General features: G+C 40.2%; 1 protein-coding gene across 1 annotated transcript in view; it reads left to right on the plus strand.

The window, feature by feature from the left end:
* Positions 1 to 12,993: 12,993 nt before the first annotated feature.
* LOC115462659 overlaps positions 12,994 to 19,794 on the plus strand; it is a 56,726-nt gene continuing 49,925 nt past the window's right edge. The window contains exons 1-2 of the mRNA XM_030192657.1: positions 12,994 to 13,137; positions 14,101 to 14,234. Of these exons, the coding sequence (XP_030048517.1) occupies positions 13,036 to 13,137; positions 14,101 to 14,234 (236 nt within the window). The 5' untranslated portion in view covers positions 12,994 to 13,035. The remainder of the gene's footprint in view (positions 13,138 to 14,100; positions 14,235 to 19,794) is intronic.

Here is a 19,794-nt window from a genome sequence, read left to right on the forward strand (position 1 = left end):
CTTGGTATGGCATTTATATACACTGGCATGTCTATTATGGTTCTAGTTTCATATTCTGGATGATAAGGCTCATCTGGGATAATCCAGCCTTTATCAACCCTTTTGTTTTCATCAAAATATGTAACATGTCTTATGCCAACAATGCCAGTTTTCAGATTCAAAATTCTATATCCTTTGTGTCCTGGAGCATAGCCAACTAAAATGCCCCTTTCTGTTGTGGAATCCAGCTTATGCCTTCTTTGCTTTGGTACATGAGCATATGCTGTACTTCCAAATGTTCTTATGTGTGACAGGTTTGGCTTCCTACCATGCCATGTCTCATGTGGTGTGCGCTCAGCGCCTTTAGTTGGCATTCTGTTTTGTAGGTACACTGCTGTGAGAATGGCTTCCCCCCATAGTCTTTTAGGGAGATTGCTATCTGACAGCATACATCTGGTCATTTCCACAAGTGACCTAAATTTTCTCTCTGCAACAGAATTTTGCTCTGGTGTATAAGCTACTGTTGTGATATGCTGAATGCCTTCTTGTTCTAGAAATGTGCGCATGCTTTGTGAAGTGAACTCACCACCATTGTCGGTCTGAAGAACCTTTGGTTTTCTTTCAAATTTATTGCTCACCATGGCTACGTATTTCTTCAGCATGTCTGTGACTTGACTTTTTTCTTTCAGCAAATAGGCCACACAATATCTAGAGAAATCATCCAAGAATATTAGCACAAATCTGTTATTTCCCAATGATGGGATATTAAACGGTCCACATAAGTCACTGTGTATTAAGTCCAGCACTTTATTACTCCTATTTCCTGTGTATGCAGGAAATGAGGGTCTCACACCTTTTTGAGTAACACAGTCTATGCATTTCTCCATTTTACCAGCATCTGCACTTATCTGAATGCCGGTGGCTAGTTGCTTACTGTAAAGATCCTGGATCACCTTAGAATCACGATGTCCCAGGCGGCGGTGCCAGATTTCCAGACTACATTTACCATCATTCTTCCTTACTTGCGCCATATGTGAGGCTTCACCTGAAATGTTCAGCTTATAAACATCATTATGCATAAAAGCTTCAGCATACACTTCATCATTTTTAGAGATTGTGCACTTACTGTTTTCAAAATGAATCACAAATCCCTTCTTATCTAATGTAGATACACTAAGCATATTACAAACTGCTTGGGGAATATACAAGACATCACTTACAGGAATTTCTTTAACTTCATTAGATACTTTGCATTTTAAGAATCCAATACCTTTTGCTTGGATCTTAGCAGTCCCTGCGTTTGCAGTTTTAAGAATACCTTCCTCTGGACACATTTCCTGAAAGAAATCTTTACAATTGGTTAAATGGCATGTGCTCCCTGAATCCAAAATCCAAGTACTTTCATTTGAATTATTATTTACCATAGTCAAAGATTTTTCTGCCATTAGAAAGCCCTTGTGTTTATCTTTGTCCTTCATACATTTCCTGGTTTGAAAATTCTTTAGTTCCATTGGCTTAGGTGAGCTAGAGGGAGTGTTTTGTGTTTCCTTACACCATTTAGATACATGTCCCTCCTTTCCACATAAGTAGCAAATCAGCTTGCCCTTGGGTGGAGTTTTCCCATAGTTCCGCCTTCCTCTGTTCTTTGCCAAGAAATTTGTTTCATTTCTCTCTGACTTGCTTTGAGAACACATCTCCTCAGAATCATTTATTATGCATTCCTGCCTTAGTTTTGATGTTGCCTGTTCAAAAGATTGCCCTTCAATGGCCTCATTTACAGACCTAAAAACATCAAACTTCTTTGATAGTGAGGTAAAAAGAAATGCTCTTTTCAATGCATCACACATGGGAATTCCTGAAAGTTCTAGCTTTTGAAATGAAGACATAAGATGCATAATGTGATCATTACATTTACTTTTATCCCTTAATTTGGTTTCATTCAACTCTGCCAACCAAATTGGTTGCTGCTTTGCATATGTAGTTGCATACATAGTTCTCAGTTTATATAAAATGTCCTTTGGTGTATCTTTTCCCTCCACTAATATGGCTTGTTTCTCTGAGAGAGCTTCCAAAAGCATGCACTTCACATAATAGTTTGCACTGTCCCATTCAGCCATATTTTCAGCTGTTCTGTCTTGGTCTAAGCATATATCTAATCTTTTTGCTCGAAGGAGACATATGAATCTTAGTTCCCACTGCCGATAATTAAACTCAGTTAATCTAGGCACCTTGAGAGAATAGAACAATGGTGAATTTCTTCCCTCAGCCATTTTCTTAGCCTTCTGTCTGCTGTGTGGGGGGAGAGAGAGACAGACTGAATCTTTCCTTTAAAGACTTAAGAGAAAAATGTGGCCTTTTTTTCTGCCTGGTAATATTTCTCTTCTTTTTCAATTCCTGAGCCTGGGCCCATAACCCTTTTGTTGGATTATTTGTAGTAAATAATTAGCAGATTTTAGTACACACAGCTTCAGCTTTAGAAATGTTAATTTCTTTCTTCATCTCTCTCTCATTCACCCCTGAATAATTCACTGCTGAGTCACTTTAAAGTTGAAGTAACAAAACATCTGTTTACTCACAGTTTGCAGTTAGATTATAATCAGACAGGCTTATATATACATATTACTATACATTTGTATTATCAGCTCCTTCCATGTGCTTAGATGGTAATGGATGCTCACACCACCATAGATCCTCTCAGGTTAGGAGAGATCATGAGCTCCATGTGCTCCATGTGCTGCATCTGCTGCATCTAACCCCCACAGGAAGTTGCATAGCTGTGTGACCTCTCTAAGTAATTCACATCAGAGGTCACAGAGTAATCACAGAGAAATAATAGGTGACAGGCAATGCATGTAAAATACAATTACATTCCAACACTTTTCACATGTCAATTCAATTTCTGCTCAATAGGTCTTAGAATATCATCTCATAGTCCAGGAAGCCAAAATTTGCTCATCAACAATATCTAGGCAATTATACATTCATCTCCAGACTGCAGACTTCTCTGCCTTGGCCTTTGTTCTTGACGGGGAGAACTGAGGACACCACTTGTACACCTCCAGTATCTGTTCTGTATGACTGTGAGGTCATCAAAGTTGGGGCTTTGATTTTAACTGTAAATGAGATTATGTTACTGACTGATGATTTTTGTCAATTGTTTACTATGCATGTATTGTTAATGGTTAGTCTGGTGTTACAAAGGCGGAATATGCATTTTGAAATTAAATAAAATTTGAAGTAGGGTTACATCAGTTCTCTTCTAGTGCCTTAGTACCCACTTTATTTCGCTAGGCATGGTGAAAGGAACTGTAAGAGGTGTAGCCAGTATGATTTTAGTGCATTTTTCACTTCTGGGTATATGTGATAAGGATAACACAGTACTAAAAAAAGAAACCACCATGTTAAAAAAAAATCCATTTGCTCATTTCTGTGAATCTTCATTCATAACAACAAACGTTACTATATACAAGGAGAAAGAAGGAAAAAATTACTTTGACTCATATTATTTACCACAACCTATAGTCTACAATTATACAAATTTACTGGGGCACACATTTGATAGTGTTCATATGTTTCATTACAGTGCCTTAAAAAGCATACAATTTCCATACATTAAAAAATTATAATGCAGGTTAGCAAATTTTTATTAACACAAATGCATGAAACAAACTAAAAAATTCAAATAAAAATCAGAGAGAAAAGCCAAATTTTCCTGAAAAAAAATGTTTTTTTCTTTCTGCACATCTGCATCATTTTTTCGATATGTAAGTTTGTTATATGGCTAATTCTTATATCTGAACTCTTTTCTGATAGGAGTCTCATTGTTTGCTTGATTGACATGATATACCATTCATTAATAAATGCCTTGTTTGTGATACTCAGGCGATCCTCGAAAATATATCCATTTTCCTGCCTTGCTGTCTCAGTGCTTGGAATCGTCAATCCCTGTGTTGGTACCTTCATCTTCCTGCCTACTGACCCCTGGTGGACTTCTTTGTGACCTTCTTGCAGGTATAAAAGAGAAAAAATGTTCTGCTTTCCTAAGAATGTAAAGATAAACATGGAGTAGAGTGGCAATTCTTCCAAGTGACAGAGAAAGAATTACTAGTTGCTGCTAATTATAGTCAATAGAAAAGTTTGTTGAAGAACACTGGAAAATTTTAAAAAACAAACAAACACCATTGAGAGCTTACTAATATCCAGTTACTGTTCCTTAAGCACAGTTCCCTGGATTTTATAAAAGTCACCCATTTGGGCACGGATCCCAGATGTGCACGGAAAGTAATTAGTCAATTAGGTGCCAACAATCAATTATAGGAGTTAATTGGCACTAATTATGAGTTGCATATGCATCTGTCCTATGCCCTGTTCTACAACATGGGCTCCTAAATGTCATAGGATGTAAATGAAAAGGGGGCATGGACATGGGAGGTGGGTCAGGGGTGTTCCAAGAAATTAGGCACTATTTCCATGCTCAGCCCCATCAGAACAGGGCAGAGGGGGTGGGTTTGTGGCCCACTGGGCCACCAGGGATTTTTTTGGGATGTGAGGGGGGTTAGGGGAGCTGGAGATATACCAGATCTTCAGCCTCCTGTGCCTTTGTGTCGAGGGGGAGGCAGGGGGGGCACTAGGCTACCAGGGCCGAATTGATGGCGGGGGTCTCATGGACCTCCATCCCCTGCGTTTGACAGGTCCGGGCTTTTGACAGCACTTTACCCCTATGATCAGACCGAATAGCATGTCTACATTTGCATGCTATTAAATCTGGTCATAGGGGTGTTATTGCCCTGTGCTGTTCTGTTGCTAATTTTAGAGTGCTGTTTGGAACAGCGTGGGGCTTCTGATCACAGAGGCATCAGTGTTGGTGCTAGTGCCCATATATCTAAGTGGGCAGATAGGACCACACATAAGGCAATCCTAATTTTACATGCCTAGCTATTCGGGTGCTGACACTGAATATCAGCTGTCACCCGCATAACCTCTGGGTCTGTGGCTGACTGGAATATTCAGTGCTGGTGCCTGGACATGGCCCTGCATTGAATATCTAAGCTTAACTGTACCTGTGGCCTTCAGCGGCCTAAAAACCACTGACCTCTGAAGACTGATTGGCTCCTTAGATTGTAAGCTCTCTTGGGATAGGGATAATATCTACTGTATCTGGATGTAATCCACCTTGTGCTGCTATTAATAAAAGGCATGAGCTAAATTCAGATCCCTCCCTCCTCTTTCCTAAGTGCAGATCGTGTAATAGATGCACTCTTTCCATGTTCTTACTTTTTATGCATGGATACCAGTGCACAGTTTTATAACAGCCCTTTTCCATAGGGAAATTGCTTTATAAGTTTATCCTCATAAGTGTAGATATTCCTGGGGTGGAAAATGGACAGAGCAAGGGTAGATTAGCATGTGTGTATTTATAAGATACATGTATATGTGCTCTTTCTACCGGCATATGCATGCACAAAGTTAATTTGTGCCTCAGAATAGCTGTAACTTTGTGAAGGAGCTTTAGGGTAGGCTATTTTATGAGGTCACAGAGAAATAGAAACAAAGAAAATAAAGACAGATAAAGATCATATGGCCCATCCATACCAGCTACTAATCTCAATTTTCCTTTCCTTTCCACGCCTGTCCCATGCTTTCTTGAATTCAGATACAGTCATCGTCTCCCATCTCTGTTGGGAAAATATTCCACACATCCACCACCCTTTCCATAAAGAAGCAGGAGCAGTGGACCCGCTTTCTGGTTGGAGGTGCCAATCTCCAGCCCTGCCCCGAAGCTCACTTGTTGCCAATGCTGCTCTGGGCAAAATAGTGATGGGACCATGGACCTTGTGACCCACACCATTTCACTGCCTATGAGATTACTCCTGAGTCTATCTCCTTTAATCTTTATCCTATGCCTCTCAATCTAGAGCTTCCCTTTAATTGAAAGAGGCATGATTTCAATGAATTTATGCCAATGGAAGTATTTAAACGTCTGTCATATCTCCCTTCTCTCACCTTTCTTCCAAAGTACACATACTGAGATCTTTAAGTCTGTCCTTATACAATTTATGATGGAGACCACTGACCATTTTAGTAGATGCCCTCTTGATTGAGTCCATTGTTTATATCTTTTTGAACGTTTGGTCTCCAGAATTGTACACAGTACTCTAAATGAGGTCTCACCAGGGACATATTTTTGACTGCTGGCCATTCCTTTCCATATGCACACAAGCATCCTGGGTTTTGGCGTTGCCTGTTCTCCCTGTTTGGCCACCTTAAGATCATCCTGATCTTCTTTCATGCACAGAAGTACTTCACCTCCTATACTGTACCACTCTTTTGGGTTTTTGCAGCTGAAATGCATGACCCTGCTTTTTTTAACATTAAATCTTAGCTGCCAAATTCTAGACCATTCCTTCATGCTTCACTAGATCCCTCCTCATGTTATTCATACCATCCAGGGTGTCTACCCTGTTGCAGATTTTGATATCATTTACCACAAGGCAAACCTTACCAGACTGACCTTCCACAAAATCGCTCACAAAAATGTTAAAAAGAACTGGACCAAGAACAGCATCTTGCAGCACACCACTGGAAACATCCCTTTCCTATAATATATTTATGTTTATATTTTAGGGCACAATCAAGGCGGTTTATGATAAAACTGCAATAGAAAAGAGCTACAAAACAGACAGTGCAGTGGAGAGACGTTAAACTAGAAATAAAACAATACAAAAGAAAAAGCATGGTTGCAGCTGCCAGAAAATGACTTGGAACTCAAGTGTCCACAGTGAATGCTTGAGAAAATAAGTGGGACTTCAGAAAACTTTGGAACCAAAGATAGGATAATTCTTCACAGATATTAGTGGGAAGGGAATTCCAGGAAGAAGGTGTAATAGACAAAAAAGCCGAGTGGCTGGTGGATTCAAGTCTAGTTATGTACAAGATGGTAACCAGAAGAGGATATGAGGGTACAGGAAGGCCTGTAGGGAATAATGAAACAGGCAAGGTAAGAGGGAGTACCACGGTGAAGAGTTTTGAGAGCCAACAAGAGAATCTTATGATCTATACAGAATTTGACAGGAAGCCAATGATGGGGGGGGGGGGGGGGGGCGGGGAGTGTTACATGATCATAACAATGAGCATGAGTAAGCTTATGAATCGCAGTATTCTGAACTGTTTTTGCAGTTTCCTAAGAGCAGTAGATGGAAGGCCAGCTACACAATATTGCAATAGTCTAATTTGATTATATCCAAATGTCTCAGCAACCACAAGAATCTAATTATACTGCTGTCATAATACGTTACAGAAAAATGTAGGAGGAAAAGACTTCAGAAGCTCACATTACTTAGCTTTTTAAGCATGGATCGACATTTCAATGCTGAGCTTTCTTGCCATTAGTCAGAAAAACCTCCTCGTTTAAACAGTCTTTTTTCTTTTTTTCATTCTATTATTATAAATGCTGGAAATATTGAAATGCTCAAAAAAAAATAGATCCCAAAATAACTCCCTGGTAAAACGTTACTATTAACAAAATATAAACCAGAGGTTCCCAAAATGGATACACACACAAGGTAGAAAGGTGATTACACATACAAAAAAGCTAAGACGTTTGCTTTTATTTTTGTTTATGGAGAGTTCTCAGAGTATTAACTCACCCAAACGAGACTTTAAACTCCTTGTATTATTAGTCTCTAGGGGTGGTTGAGCATCTCAATCATAGAACCTCTCTGTGGTATTTTTATTTTATAAACCACATTATAGTGCTCTAATAACTATTCAAAAATTCAAAAATAACTTTAAATGTGAAAAACACTCACTTCTACCTCTTGTTCCACTTATCCTCTATCACTTTAATATCAAAAAATGACTCAATGAGGGTCTAAGCATAAAAAAAAGGCACTTATCATATTCTGTCGTTTAGTGTCGATTGGCTCTCCTTTCAGCTACAATCAACTGCTCTCTCATGCTTGTACTTGCCCATCCATCCACCTCATGGCAACATCTTTATGTTCTCTCCTTTAATCATAAATATTGAAATGGCAACTTAGCTTTCTCATTCTGTCCACTCAACAGAGTGCTTCAGTCTCATGACCTGCTTCATCAGAAGTTCATAAGTACATAAGTAATGCCACACAGGGAAAAGACCAAGGGTCCATCGAGCCCAGCATCCTGTCCACGACAGCGGCCAATCCAGGCCAAGGGCACCTGGCGAGCTTCAAAATCATACAAACATTCTATACATGTTATTCCTGGAATTGTGAATTTTTCCCAAGTCCATTTAGTAGTGGTTTATGGACTTGTCCCTTAGGAAACCGTCTAACCCCTTTTTAAACTCTGTTAAGCTGACCGCCTTCACCACGTTCTCCGGCAACGAATTCCAGAGTTTAATTATACGTTGGGTGAAGAAACATTTTCTCCGATTTGTTTTAAATTTACTACACTGTAGTTTCATCGCATGCCCCCTAGTCCTAGTATTTTTGGAAAGCGTGAACAGACGCTTCACATCCACCTGTTCCACTCCACTCATTATTTTATATACCTCTATCATGTCTCCCCTGAGCCATCTCTTCTCCAAGCTGAAAAACCCTAGCCTTCTTAGTCTTTTTTCATAGGGAAGTTGTCCCATCCCCGCTATCATTTTAGTCGCCCTTCGCTGCACCTTTTCCAATTCTACTATATCTTTCTTGAGATGCGGCGACCAAAATTGAACACAATTTGAACGTACCATGGCACGATACAACGGCATTATAACATGCTCACACCTGTTTTCCATACCTTTCCTAATAATACCCAACATTCTATTCGTTTTCCTAGCCGCAGCAGCACACCAAGCAGAAGGTTTCAGTGTATTATCGATGACGACATCCAGATCCCTAACTTGGTCCGTAACTCCTAACATGGAACCTTGCCTGACGTAGCTATAATTTGGGTTCTTTTTTCCCACATGCATCACCTTGCACTTGCTCACATTAAACGTCACCTGCCATTTAGCCGCCCAGTCTCCCAGTCTCGTAAGGTCCTCTTGTAATTTTTCACAATCCTGTCACGAGTTAACGACTTTGAATAACTTTGTGTCATCAGCAAATTTAATTACCTCGCTAGTTACTCCCATCTCTAAATCATTTATAAATATATTAAAAAGCAGCGGTCCTAGCACAGACCCCTGAGGAACCCCACTAACTACCCTTCTCCATTGTGAATACTGCCCATTTAACCCCATTCTCTGTTTCCTATCCTTCAACCAGTTTTTAATCCACAATAGGACATTTCCTCCTATCCCATGACCCTCCAATTTCCTCTGTAGCCTTTCATGAGGTACCTTGTCAAATGCCTTTTGAAAATCCAGATACACAATTTCAACCGGCTCCCCTTTGTCCACATGTTTGTTTACTCCTTCAAAGAATTGAAGTAAATTGGTCAGGCAAGATTTCCCCACACAAAAGCCGTGCTGACTTGGTCTCAGTAATCTATGTCCTCGGATGTGCTCTGTAATTTTGTTTTTGATAATAGCCTCTACCATTTTCCCCGGCACCGACGTCAGACTCACCGGTCTATAATTTCCCAGATCTCCCCTGGAACGTTTTTCAAAAATCGGTGTTACATTGGCCACCCTCCAATCTTCCGGTACCACGTTCGATTTTAAGGATAAATTGCATATCACTAACAGTAGCTCCACAAGCTCATTTTTCAGTTCTATCAGTACTCTGGGATGAATACCATCCGGTCCAAGAGATTTGCTACTCTTCAGTTTGCTGAACTGCCCCATTACGTCCTCCAGGTTTACCGTGAAGTCAGTAAGTTTCTCCGACTCGTCCGCTTGAAATACCATTTCCAACACCGGTATCCCACCCAAATCTTCCTTGGTGAAGACCGATGCAAAGAATTCATTCAATCTCTCCGCTACGTCTTTATCTTCCTTGATCGCCCCTTTTACCCCTCAGTCATCCAGCGGCCCAACCGATTCTTTTGCCGGCTTCTTGCTTTTAATATACCGAAAAACATTTTTGCTATGTTTTTTTGCCTCTAATGCTATCTTTTTTTCGTAATCCCTCTTGGCCTTCTTTATCTGCGCCTTGCATTTGCTTTGACACTCCTTATGCTGCTTCTTGTTATTTTCAGATGGTTCCTTCTTCCATTTTCTGAAGGCGTTTCTTTTGGCCCTAATAGCTTCCTTCACCTCACTTTTCAACCAGGCCGGCTGTCTTTTGGACTTCCGTCTTTCTTTTCTAATTCGCGGAATATGTTTGGCCTGGGCCTCCAGGATGGTATTTTTGAACAGTGTCCATGCCTGTTGTACAGTTTTTACCCTCAGTTGCCCCCCTAAGTTTTTTTTAACCGTTCTTCCCATGTTATCATAGTCTCCTTTTTTAAAGTTAAACGCTAACTTATTTGACTTCCTGTGTATAGTTTCTTCAAGGTTGATATCAAAACGGATCATATTATGATCACTGTTATCAAGCGGCCCCAGTACCATAACGTACCTCAGCTTGTTGCCTTTTGCCATACCTTTTGGCTTTTTTCTGTAAAGCATTATGACAGCATTGTAATTAGATTCTTGTGGTTGCTGAGACATTTGGATATAATCAAGTGACAAGAATAATGCCATAATAGTTTGGAATAGTCTAATTTGGAAATAACTAGTCCATAAAGAAGAGTCACATCACTGTTGTTATTAAGATCTGTCTAAATAGACTGAATTGGGTGGAGGGAGTAAAAGCAAGATTTAGTAACTGCTGAAATTTGTGAGCGAAGGATGAGGGCAATATCAATGTGAACCCTAAATATTTAATGGTGTCAACCAATTGGATGGGGGCCCCATGTAGGGAGGGTGCAACAACTGGAAAGGTTGGATGACCTGTAACCCAGAGGGCCACCATTTTCTGAGGGTTTAAAACTAGACAATGAATGAAAATCCAGTCATCAACCTTGTTTAGGTATAATCAGGGCTTTTTTTGAGGGGGTACTTGGGGGTACTAAGTACCGGCATCTTTTCCATTGTCTGCTAAAATTGACCCCTGGACCCCAAGTTTTAATAAAAGAGCTCAGGCTCTACACACCAATTCTGCCTTGTCATAGATTCTGTGACTGGTTGCAGGGGGCCTGGCTATTGTGGGGTGGGTCCCTCAGTGATCACCCCACCACTAAAGGGTGGCCTAGCATTTGAATATCAACACCTTTTTTGCTAGAAATGCACTGGGTATAATTGAAGTGGTCAAGTCAGGGCTGACAGGATTTGGGGCAAAACCAACAAGATATCATAGATATAGATATAACAGCATAGATATAACAGCAGGTCTGGGCAGTGGTTCTGGGATTCTTGGATCAGCATGGCAAGTGGACTGAGAAAGATGTTAAAGAGTAGTGGGGTTAGAACAGAACCCCAAGGAACATCACAGAGGAAATTCAGTGGATGAGGAAGAAGGAAGAGACACACAAAAAGGCTTACCTATAAGGAAAGCGAAACCATGAGAATGTAGTCCTATAGATACCCAAAAAAAGCCAGCTGAGAGATAAAGAGAGAGTGACTAAGGATAGCAATAAAACTGCATTGCTATGGTCCAGGAAGGAGTAACAGTCATTCAAAAGGGAAGCAATAATAGTTTCTATTGATTGATATATATCATAAAAGAGCAACTAGAGCTATTAAGCTTGGGCTTAATGAACATAAATCAAGAATTAAGACTGAAACTACAACAGCTCCTCTAGTATCTCATTGGATCAGAGTCCACACATATAGGACTCAAAACATGTACGCTAAGCGCTATTTTATAAATGACACTCAAAGTTGGGTGCCATTTATAGAACAGGGCTTAGCGCTGGGATCTGTGTCCAATTTTGGGCACTATGGTTTACACCAACTAAATCCTGGTGTAAATCCCCACATCTAAATTAGGTGCAAATCCCCTGAATTCTATAACACTGCGTACAAATCTTAGAAACACCCCTGACCTGCCCATGCCCTTCCCATGGCCACACCCCCTTTTTGGATCAGTGCACAAAAATGTACACACATATGTTCATAGAATAATGACTATAAAGGTGCACGCGTAAATTCCAGTTATTGTAAATTAGTGCCAATATTTGATTGTTAGCGCCCAATTATTGGTGCTAATTAGCTCATTAAGCAATTAAATTGTGTGTGCAGTTTTGAGTACCATATATAGAATTAGGGGGATAGCATGTGGCACATGTCAATGGTGCTCCATTATAGAAGGGAAAGAATGGATTTGTCCTAATGTTAATTGCCTTTTTAAAATAAACATGTACTAAAATTGCTCTGTAATAAACCAACAGAGAAAACAGTAGGGATGTAGCTACCATTGAGTGAGGCCGGCAAAATGCCCAGGGCTGCTCAATGTGTTTCTGGGGATGGGGAAGAGGACAGCATAGTACTAGGGGATCAGGGGGAATTAATATATTACCTGTGGGGTCACAGTAGCTGATGTTGGTACTGTGGTGGCATTTGATTCTACCTCCCAAGGTAGCATTAAGTGCAACTACTTTGCCAGCAGCCCTGATGTCATGCATTAATGTCCCAGCTGAATCACTGAACTTTCTTTTCCCTTAGAAATACAATGTGAAAAGAACCTTAACAAAGTAGGTCCCAAATAAGCTGTGGTAGACCTTGGAGGGGATCCTTCTGCCCACCTACCACGCTTCAGCTTTGGTGGAGACAACAGGGAGTTGAGGGTAAAAGGTTTTAGCCAATGGCTGTTAAGCATTTTGACTGACTTCGTAAGTTCAAAGAAAATGTGTCAAGGCCTGGTTAAGAGGGATATTGAACAAATAAAGGATTCACACTCCTTGAACCTAATTGACTGTTTTTAACCTTTAGGTCACATGGACCAAATAACAGCAGTTGCAGAAGCAGAAGGAGATCTCATGACAGTGACAACCTCAAAGGATGGTACCTTGAAACTTTGGGACCTGGGCATTGGCAGGGCAACCTTCACTCTTCATGGCATTGGGAAGAACATTGACTCCATCACTATGTGTCTGGAGAACAAGTTAGCTGCAGTTACAGAAGGAAATTCTCTTCAAATCTGGGATCTGTCCTTGGGGAAAATGATCTACACAGCCAACGGTTTTCCAGATGTTCCAATCTTGACTTCTGCCATGGATGGAAAACTTCTTTTGGCCTTCTTTGATGGTAGCCATTTGGTCAAAGTGAGATTCTCAAGTTCCCTTTAACACATCTTTTTTTTTTTTTTTTTTAATAACATACATAACTTGCTCTGCCCTAGATATGTCTATTTAGGAGGTCAAGTTGTTGGAGAGGTGAACCCTTGATGGCAGAACAAGTATACTCCAAGAAAGCAACAGGTTGATATTTAAAGTGATTTACCTGGCCAGCAATGACTCCTGGCAAATTAAATTGCTTATGTGGGGCTAACCGATTATTTTCAGCAGCATTTAACTGGTTAGTGCCATTGAAAATATCTGCTTAGCACCTATTTCAAAACTGGCTAATTTGGGGGCATTCCAGGAGCAGAGTCAGCACTTGGCTGGTTAAGTGCTGATAGTCATAGAAACATAGAAATTTAAGCAGATAAAGACCAAATGGCCTATCCAGTTTGCCCATCCATGCCATCTACTCTCCCTATCACTCCCTTAGAGATCCTTCAGCACTTAACATAATAGACATACTGGGTCAGGGCAATGGTCCACCTAGCCCAGCATCCTGCTTCCAGTAGTGGCCAATCCAGGTCACAAGTACCTGGCAGAAACCCAATTAGTAGCAAGATTCCATGCTACCAATCCCGGGACAAGCAGTAGCTTCCCCCATGTCCATCTCAATAACAGACTATGGACTTTTCCTCCAGGAACGTGGTCAAACCTTTTTTTAAACCCAGGTACGCTAGCCACAAATCTGGAAATTCAATGCCAAAGCCCAGACATGGCCCGACACTGAATTTCCAGGCAAAATGCCAGCAGCGGTCAGCAAAACGTTGAGTGCCATTGGTAGTTGTGATGAGAAGAGAAGAATAGTCAGGAGACTGCTACATAAGATGGAAAAGAATAGTACCATTTTTATTTTTTTAAAATAATCTGCACTCTGTTTGTAAGGGAATTAGTAATGTGATCGTGTTTGTAAAGTTGTAAACTATTTCATGCATTGCTTTGTTCTAGGTTTTTGACTTGGCCAGCTCTTGCAAACTGATCCATGAGGTGACTCTTCTTGCAGACTATACTCCTGTCCACAAAGACAACTCCATATTGGTGTCAAAGAATTCAGTGAAAGAGTATGTTCTCTTTGCATACAGGTTAGTATTTGTAGTGTATCCGTAGTGAGAGCAGGGAATAGGTAGGTCTGAATTAGAGACTGTTTATTTTGGATGTTTTATAATATGATGTATTGATATTTTTATCTTATATCACGTAAACCACTTTAAGTCTTCGTGTATGGTGTACAGCGCTGCGTATGCCTTGTAGTGCTATAGAAGTGATAAGTAGTAGTAGTAGTAGAATGACCCAGATCACTTCAAGAATTTCCTGGTTGCAAGGAAACCTTCTCAACCCATTTTGGTTTCCACTCCTAATCCAGTTTGAATTGGATATAAAGTAATAGCACTATATGATCTTAAAAAGTTTCCTGAGTTTTCCTGTTAAAAACCAGTTTTTTTTAATCCTGCTAACTGGAATATTTCCTGTTTTCTCCTCCCCCCTTGTGTTTTTTCTCTCCTTATTTCCTAAGTATATTGATGTATATTATTCCTTAATTTGTATGTTTAGATAATGGAGAAGTTTTGCCATTTTCTATTTTATTTCAAATAAGGTCTGATTTTCTGTATTTCAAGAGTTATCTTGGTTGTATTTTGAAAATATAAATAAGGGGGAAAAATACAACAGAATTGTGTTTGGTTAGGAGCAATAAAGTGCTCTACTTTAATATGTAGTATAGAATTGCAACTACATGTGTAAGAGTGTATTACCTTATACATGTTTGGCCAAGAGGATTGAACACAAGGCAAAAAAAAAAGCAAGCAGTTCTTTAAACCAAATGTGCACTAGCCCCAAAATTCTATATATCACACCTTAATTTCCGTGCAGAAATCGAAGCCTATTCTATAACAATGCGCGCAACTTAATTGGTTAACTAGCTAACCAGCACTGTCAATTGGATGTTAGCAATCAATTATCACCACTAATTGTCATTAAGATTTACGCGCACAACTCACTAAGCATATTCTGTAACATGGTGTGCATAAAATCCAAGTCTCGTAGTTGAAAAGGGGGCATAGTCATGAGTGTGGAATAGGCGAGTCATGGGTTTTTCTAAACTCTTTGTGCATTATTATAGAATACACCTGCTCTGTGCCTAATTTAGGTGTTGGGATTTATGTCAAGTAAAGCATGCCCTGAATGGACGTGGCCAAATTTGGTCATGTGGAGAGGCGCTCGGCATATTCTATATACTGTGCAGTAATTTAAGCCTAATTTAAGACGGAAAAAACACTTAGAGATAATGGACAAAATGTGAACAGAGAATGAGAGATTGGAATCAATTGTAGCTCCCAAGATCTTCTGTCCTGGAAAGGAACAGGGCAATCTAAAGACATATCTGATCTGGAATGGTAGGAGCAGAACCTCAAGTACAGCATAGCTTTTGTTGTAATAAGATTTAATTTCAAGCAATGACATAATATCCATTGCAAGAGGGATTCTAATTTAGGGACTAAGGTAGAGAATGTTGATGGATCACAGGGGTCAAAGGTTACCAAAATTTGTATATCATCAGCATATATAAAAGGTGTGTAAAACAGGGGCGTAGCCAGACTTTGGTGGGAGGGCAGTCCAGAGCCCGAGGTGAGGGGGCACATTTTAGCCCCCCCCCCGGTGCCACCGACTCCCCCCGCCATTGCCGACCCCCCCCCCCCCATTGCCAACCCACCGCCACTTTTCACAACCTCTCGCCCTCTCAACCCCCCCCGTGAACCCTCCCCCGCCATCGCCTACCTTCAGTTTTGCTGGCGGGGGACCCCAATCCCCACCAGCCGACATCCTCTTCGTCCTGCAGTCAAAGTCTTCGTTCAGTTGCATGCTGATGTCCTGCACGTTGTACGTGCAGGACGTCAGACTCAGAAAACAGAACGAGCTTCATTCTGTTCTCTGAGTCTGACGTCCTGCATGTACAATGTGCAGGACGTCAGCATGCAACAGAACGAAGACTTTTTTGACTGCAGGACGAAGAGGAAGTCGGCTGGCGGGGATTGGGGTCCCCTGCCAGCAAAACCGAAGGTAGGCGATGGCGGGGGAGGGTTCGTGGGGGGTCGGGAGGGGGGGTCCAGGAGGAAATCTACAGGGGCCCAGGCCCCCTCAGGCCCCAAGTAGCTACGCCACTGGTGTAAAACCAGCATCAGTAATAAGGGCCTCCAAAGGGGCCATGAAAATATTGAATAGGAGTGGAACTAATAAAGATCCTTGAGGCACAATAGAGTCTGAAAGGACATCAAACTACAGAACCTGAAAAGAATGATTAGACAAATGTGATTGAAACCAATGCCAAGTTGCTCCTGTGATTCCAATTTCCCAAAATCTCTTCAAAAGTAGTGTATGGTCGACTAAGTCAAATGCTGATGTAAGATCAATGGATAGCAAGAGTACAAAGCAGTCTGAATAGCAGTGACTAAGTAAAAAGAGCAAGTTCTGTACTGTCTGATTTGGGTGTAATGCAGAGACTGTGTCAACATGATCAGTAAGACGTGAATATACCTTTTTCATGTAAATGGGCTGCAAAGTGGATACAAGAAAGCTCTGGGGGGCCACCAAAAGATTTTAGGCTCATACATGTAAATACTAATTTTGAGTTTACAAGGATATATTTTTTAAAAAACTCTCTTTATTTTGGCTTATTAAAAGTTGCCAAACCCATAAGTGGAGCCAAAAAATGAAGAAATTTTCCCTGCAATCAACACACACACACACGATAATTAGGAACAGTTTTCCAAAAATCACAGAAGCTTTCACAAATTCTATGGTGCTGTTTGAGTTCAACGTTTTCTTGTAGTTCAATGATCTCCAGTTCAAAATGACTGTCTGCCAGCCTATAATCAACTGCCACTTTAGAAATTAACTCTGGATCTGCCAAAAATGGATTCAGAACAAAGTCCAACACTGGTTCAGATTGTGAAAAATCCATAAACCTGTTTTTAAATTCCTGCTGTAGTTTTCCTAGCATGACAGAAAAATGCCTAACAGCATGATTTGGATGTTTTGCGGTATAATGCCGGTTCAAACTGAATGATTTGAAAACCAAGATGATTTGGCAGCAAAGTAGGCATACCGCTTTGGTGTGGCTAGGAACGAAAAAGTACTTTTGTTCCCATTCATCGTTGAAAATTCGGTTTGCATCTTGCACTTTTCTTTGTTGTGGTGGAACTTTGGTATGGTTTCCATTATTTACTGAATACAAGAGTTTTATAGTTTATCAATCTTCCTCAAACCACTGTGATGCTGTACTGGCTGCATTAGACCCGGATACTCAGCGCCAGTCCGTATCCAGGTACCAGCACTGAATATCTAGGATATCTAGGTCTTTTGAGGCTGCCAGAAGCTATTCAGATAGAAACATGGAAACAGAGGAAAATGATGGCAGATAAAGACCATATGGCCAATCCAGTCTGCCGATCCATGCCATCTACTCTCCCTATCACCCTCTTAAAGATTCTACGTACTTGTCCCAAGTTTCCTTAAATTCAGATACAGTCTTTGTCTCCACCACCTCCACTATTCACCATGCTTTCTGGGAAGAAGTATTTCCTCAGGTTATTTCTGAGTCTGTCTCCTTTCATTATCATCCTATGTCCCATCATTCCCGAGCTTACTTTCAATAGACAGAGACTTGCCTTCTCTGCATTTATGCCACAGAGGTATTTAAACATTTCTATCATATCTCCCCGCTCTCGCCTTTCTTCCAAAGAATACATATTGCGATCTTTATATCTGTCCTCATATGCTTTATGATGAAGACCACTGACCATTTTAGTAGCCGCCTTCTGGACTGACTCCATCCGGTTTATATTTTTCGAAGACAAGATACAGCCAATATTCAGTGCTCATACCCAGATAACTATCCTGGCAAGTTAGGACATAGAGGAAATGCTACAAAGTATTGAAGTAATTATTGGTTACAGTCGTTCATTTAATCCTAAGGTTCCATCTAGACCTAACCAATTAAATGTAAAAATTGTTAAGTCAAAACCATTTAATTTAGGTACTTCTACAACACGTATATTTCGTTGTTATATGAATGTACAATCAGTTTGTAATAAGGCACTTATATTGCATGATATGATTGGTGGATCTGTATTTGGGATTGTGTTTATAGTTGAAAGATGGTTCCAAGAATATTCTGATTCAGCATTGCTGGACATATGTCCTCCTGGGTATATGGTGTTACATGTTCCCAGACCAAAGAATAATGGGGGTGGGGGGAGGTCAGCAGTGGTATACAAAAAGTTTTGGTCCTTAATAAAGTACATTCCTACTCTGAACCTGGTTTAAAGATCTTATTTTGTCAACTTAATGGAATCTCTTTAGTTCAACTGCTAGGTCTCCTACTAATTTATAAACTGCCAGGCTCTTGGGGTAGGATCTTCCTGAAATTGTATGAATATATCTCAAATGTACTTGTAAAATATACTTTCCAAAACACGTGGACCTTTGGATAAGTATCCTGCATACTTTTATTCTGATCCTCCTAAACATATAATTAATTGGTTAGAGTATTTAGGGGCCCTTTTACTAAGCTGCAGTAAGCTCTGACACATGCTAATGGGAAAATGAGCTTGTGGCTATTATTGCATACATAAGAAAATCGGCCATTTCCCGGCAGCACTAAAAATGGCCTTAGCTTAGTGCAGGCCACTGTTTAGTGCTGCTTAGTAAAGGGGCCCCTAAGTGAATTTAATTTTACAGTGTGGTTGGTTAACTTATTTATTTATTTATTTATTTATTTATTTATTTATTTATTTTAAACATTTCTAAACCGCACTATCCATTAGTCCTAGGCGGTGTATATCAGGAACATACACAATGAAAGATACAAAAATCATAACAGAATACACAAAAACTACAGCAAAGAATCACCAAATGAACTCCCCTTACCATGATTAGAAACTTGTGGCTAAAAGCCTAATACTCAAGTTAAACTGAAAAGGCCTGAGCAAAAAAATTGACTAAGGTGCATTAGCATTTTTAACGTGACTGTAAACTTAAGGCGCATTAAACACTAACGTGCCTACACATTTCTATGGGCACATTAGCGTTTGTGCCTACACTATTTACATGTGTTAAAAACGCTAACGTGCCCATAGCGCCGCTTAGTAAACATAGAGGCATATTTTCAAAGCACTTTGGGAGGCTAAATTCCATAGGTTTCTATGGAACTTTGGGAGGCTAAGTGCTTTGAAAATAAGCCTCATAGTCCCGTTTCCTAAACTGAAGGATCAAAGTTATAATACATATGTTCACAGGCAAAGAATTCCAAAGAGACACGCCCACAATCTGAAGCATTGCTGAACGGTTAGCTTCAAGTTTAAAACACTTACCCCAGGATTTTATATATGGCACCTTAATTTCAGCACGGAAATCAAAATGTATTCTAAAATAATGTGCGGAGCTTGACTGGTTAACTAGTTAATCAGTGCTGTTAATTGGATGTTAAACAATTATCAGCACTAATTGGCATTAAGATTTACATGCACAACTTGCTAAGTATATTCTGTAACTTGATATGCGTAAATTCCAAGTTGCATAGTTGAAAAGGGGGCATGGATATACATGTGGAATGGGTGGATCATGGGTGTTTCGAAAATCTATGTG

This window comes from Microcaecilia unicolor, chromosome 2 (assembly GCF_901765095.1).
Source record: "Microcaecilia unicolor chromosome 2, aMicUni1.1, whole genome shotgun sequence".
Lineage (NCBI taxonomy): Eukaryota > Metazoa > Chordata > Amphibia > Gymnophiona > Siphonopidae > Microcaecilia > Microcaecilia unicolor.